This window comes from Pongo abelii, chromosome 1, assembly GCF_028885655.2.
Source record: "Pongo abelii isolate AG06213 chromosome 1, NHGRI_mPonAbe1-v2.0_pri, whole genome shotgun sequence".
In the NCBI taxonomy this organism is placed as follows: domain Eukaryota; kingdom Metazoa; phylum Chordata; class Mammalia; order Primates; family Hominidae; genus Pongo; species Pongo abelii.
This window is the reverse complement of record NC_071985.2, coordinates 1,208,319-1,216,578: the sequence shown is the minus strand read 5'-3', so window position 1 is coordinate 1,216,578 and position 8,260 is coordinate 1,208,319. Positions and strand designations below refer to the sequence as shown.

The 8,260-nt window shown below is 34.8% G+C and overlaps 1 protein-coding gene across 1 annotated transcript; it reads right to left on the bottom strand.

Moving 5' to 3' along the window:
* Nucleotides 1-379: 379 nt before the first annotated feature.
* On the bottom strand, nucleotides 380-4,026 carry LOC100457745 (olfactory receptor 1C1). Its single transcript, XM_054560708.1, has one exon. It carries the CDS (start codon nucleotides 4,011-4,013, stop codon nucleotides 3,072-3,074), a length of 942 nt encoding a protein of 313 aa, XP_054416683.1. The 5' UTR covers nucleotides 4,014-4,026; the 3' UTR covers nucleotides 380-3,071.
* Nucleotides 4,027-8,260: the final 4,234 nt, after the last annotated feature.

Sequence of the window (8,260 nt, the reverse complement as noted above, 5' to 3'; positions counted from 1 at the left end):
ATACAAATTGATCTCTTACAAAACAGTTGCAGTTTGCAATGTGAAACCATTAGCATGATTTTGTAACATCGTGTATTGGTCATCTAGCAAATACTGGCTCACAGAATGATGCAGACCTTCTTAATATACTTCATTATACAATGCCAAAGTCAATTACGTTTATTAACAACACTACTAATCTCATCAGAAAGATCTATAGTTATTGAGAAAACATCAAGCTCGTGTGAATAACACAAGTTTCCAATATTCAAATTTTGATTTGAAACTCAAATTTTATTATGAGCAACTCATATATATATATATATGTATATATATATATATATATGTATATATATATATATTTAATAATATATAGTTTCAAGTACCTGGAAGGATAATATTTAATGTTCTCAACACAAACAAGTAATAAATGTTTGAGATGATGGATATGTCAATTACCTTGATCTGATACCTGTACATTATATTTATCAAAACATCACTGTGTACTCCATAAGTATGTACTATTATTTTATGCCAATTAAATTTTAAAATGCAAGAAAAAGATACAGTAATCAAAAATGGCATGGTACTGGCATAAAAATAGACACACAGAAATAAATTGATACATTCATGGTCAATTGATCTTTGACAAAGGTGCCAAGGACACACAATGTGGAATGGACCATCTCTTCAATAAGTGGTTTTGGAACAACTGAATATCCATATGAAGATGAGTGCAATTGGACCCTTATCTCACACCATATACAAAAATCAACTCAAAATATATTAAACACATAAATAGAAGACCAGAAACTGTAAAACTAATAGAGGAAAGCACAGGGGGAGCTCCATGACATTGGTATGCACAATAATCTTTTAGATATGACTCCTACAACTGACAAAAGCTAAAATTAACAAGTGCTAGTAAACTAAACTAAAAGTCTTGTGTACAGCAAAGATAACAACCAACAGAATGAAGAGATGACCTACAAAATGGGAGAAAATATTTGCAAACCATACATCTGATGAGGAGTTAATATTCAAAGTATATAAGGAGTTCAAATAACTCAGTAGCAAAAAACTGCCAAATAACCCAATTTTTAAAAAGAGCAAAGTACTTGAATAGACATTTCTCACAAGAAGACATTCAAATTGCCAACAGATATGAAAAAATGTTCAAAATCATTATTCATAATGGAAATGCCAATTGAAACCGCAGTGAGATGCACCTCACACTTGTCTGAATGGCGATTAAAAAAGTCAAAACATAAAAAAAGTTTGATGAGGATATGGAGAAAAAGGAATCTTTCTTCACTATTGGTGAGAATGTAGATTAGTATAGCCCTTATGGAAAACAGTATGACGTTTACTCAAAAAATTAAAAATAGAACTACTGTATGATCCAGCAATCACTATTGGGTATACATCCAAGAGAAATGAAATCAGTATGTCAATATAATATTGGATGTCATGGGGTAGTAAGCTGCCCAACCTGAGACTGGCCTGGGGGATATTTGAAAGCCTAACATGGATGGTCTCTAAACCCTAGCAGTGTCCTGCACCGAAACTTGTAATCTTAAACAGTTTTCTACACCTACACTCTAGTGAAGGATTGAATTCACTTTTGTGACATAATCTTTTAACTACAGACACATTTTACCCATTTTTATTGGGCAAAACTGAAGTTACAATTTACTTCACCAATGCTTTTATTTATTTATTTATATTCTGAGAATCTACATTTTTAAACTGTTATTTTAGATTCAGGGGTACATGTGCAGATTTGTGCAGGTAAATTGCATGTCACAGGAGTCTGGTATACATATTATTTCATCACCCATGTAATAAGCATAGCACCTAATAGGTAATTTTTTTTACCCTATTTGGTATTATAAATTAGGTATACATGTTAGAAGAACTAAAATATCTATATCAACATTGTTGCTTTTTTGAAGAAACTTTTTTTCCCTGAATGGATTTAAATTTTCTTATGTGTGTATGTATTTGGTCTTCCTTGAGAAGGGGTGCATGTGTGTGTTTATAAGGTTTTAAATATTATACATGTGTTCATTCAAGAAATTACAGAGGTCTAGGAGCAGACATTTTAATTCTAGAAAAGGACAGGCAGAAATGATCTTAGTTCATTCTCAGATGTAAAATTGTAGAAAGGAACCGGAATAGGTTGAATAAACAACTAGATTGGATTGGATGGTTAATATCTTAAATGGAGTCTATTTAATTGAATGACCTCAAATATAATTATTTTTGCATACAGTATGTTAATTTTTTGTTAGGAAAGCAAGATAAAATAAAACCCAAGGGATTGGGCATGAGGCTCTCTTTTGAAAGAAGTTAATGTATTCCCCATATGAAAAATGCAACTGAGAACCTGATCTCTTCTCTAAAGATATTGTATAACCAAAGCTCTCCTAGTTGTTGGGGGAGATCAGCTAGCCCCTGCCCTATAAAGATGGCTGGGAGATTCTGAGTTCCTCTATGCCTGAGATCAGTTAGGGACACACATGACAAGGACATGAGTCAATAGAATAAAATCAATAGAATAAAATCATTGACTGTATTTGAAGTGAGAGGGGATTGGAGGAAAGCATACATACTTTAAAACTTGAATAAATTATTTTAGTGATTTTTAAGAAGACTGACTATTTAAAATGTGTTCTACCACATTGTCAAATTAACATTAGAATTTATGCCCCTTTAATTCTAAATCTGAACTCACAGACAAGAAGTTTAGGAAAATTTATCTTAATATGTAGCATTCAGGAACTATATCACAGAGATTTTCATCACTAAGGCATATTTGTACTGGAGTCAGAAACTATTTATCAGCTATGGTTTGTATGCAGACTATTTAACTTCCCTAAGATTCACTTTCTGTATAAAGAATGCTATATAGTTTTTATATATTTACTCAGAGGATTTAATGTGATAATTCATATAAAGTGCTTAACACGATTTCTAGCATAAGGGAGACATTTAATAGCAGTTGGTTTCTCTTCTCACTGTTATTGTGAGCATCTAGTCACACTTTCTTATCACCACATTAGTATTATTTAATTCAGTCACTGAGGTCATTATTGCTGCTGAAAGACTGTGCACTTGAAAAGCATTTTCTGAAGTCCCCTCTTCATATCCCTGTTCCTTAGAGTATAGATGAAAGGATTCAGCATCGGGGCCACCATTGAATACATGATGGTTGACAGAGTGTCGCTCTCAGGCGTATGGGGGGAGGAAGGGCTGAAGTAGACGGCGATGGCTGTGCCATAAAACACCACCACCACTGACAGGTGGCAGCTGCAGGTGGAAACAGCTCTCTGCTTGCCCTGAGTAGAGGTGATCTTCAGAACAGTGGAGAAGATAAGTCCATAAGATATGAAGATACAGACAAGGGGCGTGAGAGCCAATAGACCTCCTACTGCAAAAATGATCATTACATTGAAGGAGACGTCAGAGCAAGAGAGCTGCAGGAGAGGACTGAGATCACAGAAGAAATGATGGATGATATTGGAGGCACAGGACAGCTGTGCTATTGGGACAGTGTGCAGGAGGGCGTGGAGGTAAGTAACAAGCCACAGTCCAGCCACTAGCTGGACACAAAGGCACAGGTTCATTCTGGCAGTGTAATGTAAGGGGTGGCAAATCGCTACATATCTATCGTACGCCATCACACTCAGAAGGAGGCTGTCCATATTCACAAAAGAAACGAAGAAGAAGAGCTGGGTGAGGCAGCCTGCAAAAGAGATATTCTTGGTGCCAGTCAAGATATTCACTACTATTTGGGGGACTGTAGTCGACATAAAGCAGATGTCAGCAAAGGCCAAGTTACTAAGGAAGAAATACATAGGGGAATGGAGGTGAGAGTCAAAGCCAGTCGTCACAATGATGAGCATGTTCCCCAAGGTGGTGGCTAAATACATACAGAGAAAGAGCACAGACAGGAGGTGCTGCTGCTCTGCCGAGCTAGGGAGTCCCAGAAGGACGAATTCCCTGACAACTGTTAGATTTCTTTTTTCCATGTTCCTAATGAATCTAGCAAAATAAGTTATTAAATTGTAAACGCCAGCAGTGTTAAGTCTCTTATTCATGAGAGAGAGAGAGAGAGAGACACTGTGTGTGTGTGTGTGTGTGTGTGTGTGTGTGTGCATGCGTGCACAGGTAAGTAGCATCCAAAATCTTGCTTGCTTGAATGCTTTCCAATGACATCTTGTTTTTATGATATTCTGTCTTCACAGTCACATAGACATGCTGGACATGTCAGTATCAACTTCTTTCAAGACTGACTTCTTCCTCCAAAAGAAAATGCAAATTATGTGAATAATAACCATTTTAATTGGGTTATTTTGCCTTGTCTACAGTAATCACAAAATTCATATCGACTTTATATATAAGGTTATTGTTTTTTTTAGTAGTCAAGCTATTTATGCTTACCCAGTAGAAATATTTACCTTTAATAAATAATTTTCCTCCCAATCTGATGCTTATACTTATGATGGAAGATATCCTCATGTTAGCTTTCTTTTCTTTTAACGTATTTGGTCACTGATAACTGCAAGCTCACCTCTGTTCCTTGGGTTGACCATTGCTGTTTTGGTCTCTGCTCATCATTTGGTGGAGACTCTGACTTGCGTAGTAAGTCATTGAGAGCCCAGTGCTTGTGGCCTGTGCTTTCAGGACCCTTCCTTACAGCATCTTGGTCATACTACATTCTCTAGAAGGTGCCAGTATTCTCCCATACCTATCAACATTTTTCATAGAGTGTCTTGCTTCTTGACGTTCCTCACTGTACTTTCCAACTTCTCACTTCTGTATCAATCCAATTTATACCTTCTTTTTAATTATAAAAATTATCAAATTATACAAATTGTTTTATAACAATAAGCAAGCAAACATACATCATTCATGTAATCCGTACTTTCCTTCAGCAAACATTTATTGAGCAATTTCTATGATCCAGGTGCTGTGCAGAATTTAGGACCAAAGTTTTTTTCTGACTGAAGCAAAATTTGTGAGACCTTCCCAAACATTCTCTTTGACATCTGAGGCCTTTCTAGTCTTCAAACCTATATTATTTCAGTTTATGTTGTTTAAGCCATATGGCTATCAAGTAAAGGACATGTTGTAGAAGTGGGAAGAGATTTGGGATTTTTAGTCCAAGTATCATTATTTTCTCACAATATTCCAAGAGTTATCTAGGACTTCTATTTTATTGACTTATATGACAAGGATCCTAATGAAAATAACATAATGTAATACTAGATAATATACATGTTCTGGTTTTATGCTAAGACAGCTGATTAACCCTCGAGAACACAATGCAGTATATTTGTTTCTATTATAATGTTTTGAATTCCAACTTAATCAGAAACCTCACTAACACTAATTATTACATTCATCTTCCTCTGATTCCTGTCAACTTTAATTAAGTTCCATGCACCCCCTTTTGCCCAACTTGAAGCATGTCAGGATAAAATCTGTACGGAAAAGAAACTATGCATGTATTTGCATGCCTTTGAGGGAGAAGCACTCTTTCAAAGACAGTTTCCTTCCCCTGTAGGCACTGTCAGTTACATCATTTTTATTAATCTCATACTCACTATACAATATTCCTTTCATGACAAGCATAACAATTCCCCTTTTTCTTGGTCTACTTCATTGTAGTTAGTGAAATTTTAAGGAAAGAATTGCGATTTATTATATCGAATCCTTAGGATATAACACATACATGCACGTAGTTTGCACAGAGTTGGTGCAAAAGAGTGCTTATGGAAACAACAAATGAATGAAAAATTCTGGAGAAATCATTTGATTATATAATGAATATATGAGTTTTGGAAGATATTTTTTAATTCTATATTCTCATTTGCAGCACATCATCTTAATTTCAAAATTTTCTCAACTAGGATTTGGAAAAAGTTAGTTCACCATTGAAATGCTTAACAGCTTCGTCAAAAAACTTCCATGCATTACAGCTCAAAGGATTATACATTAGGTATGTCTTCACTAAAACAAAGGAAAAAACGTATGAATACATACCCTTTTCTGAGACCTTTGCCACCTATGACTTTTCTCTTTCCTGAATATCCAATCACAAAAACATAGATGGACCTATGCATTGATTCAGATTTCTAGTCAAGAGTGAAAAAGAGAAGAATGAGATAGACAAGTGTGTTTCTTTCGACAGAGAATAACAGTATCTCATAAGGGGGAGTATTTGGTTAGATTTATTTATTTTGATAATACAAAGGGGGCAGGCCTTTAACATGGCACAGTTTTGTCCCTTGAGATCAGCACCCAAGAGCTTCATGAAGTTCTAAATTTAGCTTCTAATGACTTTTATTTAGTTTATAAATTGGTTTTTCTCTTATTTTGAAGAAAAGGCAAACACAGGGGGAAATATCATATGCAGGAAGAAAGCATGAAAGCTCATGAAGTTTCCAAGATACATTCTTGTTTTCTTTACAGGGTGCTTGGGTGAATGAATGATACAAAAAGATGGAAAACTGAAGCCACAATTTTACAAACCTATCTATTCCATCTCCATAAAACTTACAGCTTATCATGTCTCCCTGGTGCTAAAGAGAGATACAGTGATATAAATAACCACTTTTAGATTAAGACACATTTTGGTTCAAATCTTCATTTGTAAATTAATTAATAGTTGCTTGACCTTGCACAAGGCATTATATTTTGTATGTTTTAGTTTTTTCATCTATAAAAATACAAATACTACTTATCTCATTTAGTTGCTATAAAAACTATAATATTTATATAAAAACCTTGAATTGCGCATAGACCCAGAGGTTATCCTGAAGCTTCTGATCATCTAATGAATTAATGGCTGGGATAATCAAATATGTGCCAATAAAAATGAAAACCAAAAGAGAGTGTGTTTGGAAATGAGATTTTTCACTGTACATTAGATAAAGATTATGTGTGTGGGTGATTGCAGATATATAGAGAGATAAATAGTTTTAACTCCTACGATGAGCTACACGGTTACTCCACAGTATATAACTTAGTCTGAAGACTACAGCTAAACCAGCCAATATTCAAAACATTTGAAACACAGGCCCATTTATCTGAATCCAAAGATGCATTTATTCTTCTTTATTGAAAACAATATTTTATTAAACACATAGTTTTTGGTTTAATGTATTTAGGTAAATATAAGAACGGACTACAATGACAAACATTCAAATAACCTTAATGTATACTATACGTGTGTATATATATATATGTATACTATATGTGTGTGTATATATATGTATACTATACGTGTGTGTATATATATGTATACAGACACACACACATATATAGTGAAAGGTATACATTGTATATTATATACATATACAATTTGTGTATGTGTGTATAAGTGTACATATATATTTACAAGCACATTTATACATTTTTTTCTAATATGGGGAAGACCTCTATATTATCAATTGAAAGGAGATTCATTTACATTTATGTTTAGTGATAATGTATGTCTCAGAGTTCATACAATGTGGATAACTTAACAGCTTTTGTAAATTCTTTTAGAACATAAGTATTAAGCATTAGACTCTTGCAGAAGATCCATGAGCTACTGAAAACACTTTGGAATTAGAAACCTGGAAAGGAGCAAAACAGGGATGATCTGTTAATAATTACCATGTGTGGTGCACTATGTAGTGGCTTTTCATGCATCCTCTCAGGTAATACCTAAAACAACTTTGAGACTATTAATTTTCCTTTTAGAGAGAAAGAAACAACACTTAGAGAAGTTACGAAGTGCCTGGGTGTGTTGGCTCACGCCTGTAATCCCAGCACTTTGGGAGGCTAAGGTGGGCAAATTACAACGTCAGGAGATCGAGACCATCCTGGCCAACATAGTGAAACATAGATCTACGTTTGCGTGCTCTATTTGTACATGTTAAACTTTATAAAAATACCCAGATAATAGTTGCTTACATTCAAGAAGACAAAATATATTTGTGTCACTGCCAAAAAAAATTTGATTTACCTTAACTCGTGCCTATGAAGAGATGGGGTGAATGGTAAGCTTCATTTTAACAATTTGACATCCAAGAAAAACTCCACTTTTGACTAATTTCTATCTAGTAGATGTGTGTGTGTGTGTGTGTGTGGGTGTGTGTAATGGCAAAGGTCAGAGGGGGACTGAAGTAGACACTGTGTGGTGGGTCTGGTCATAGGGAATCACAATTAAAAACTGTTTATGGACGGGGAATGCCTGGGGTAGCCATGACCTGTCCACAGGCACTGC

What these genes read in the sequence shown, in the direction of transcription:
- LOC100457745 (XM_054560708.1), bottom strand. Translation starts at nt 4,013, where the DNA reads ATGGAAAAAAGAAATCTAACAGTTGTCAGGGAATTCGTCCTTCTGGGA.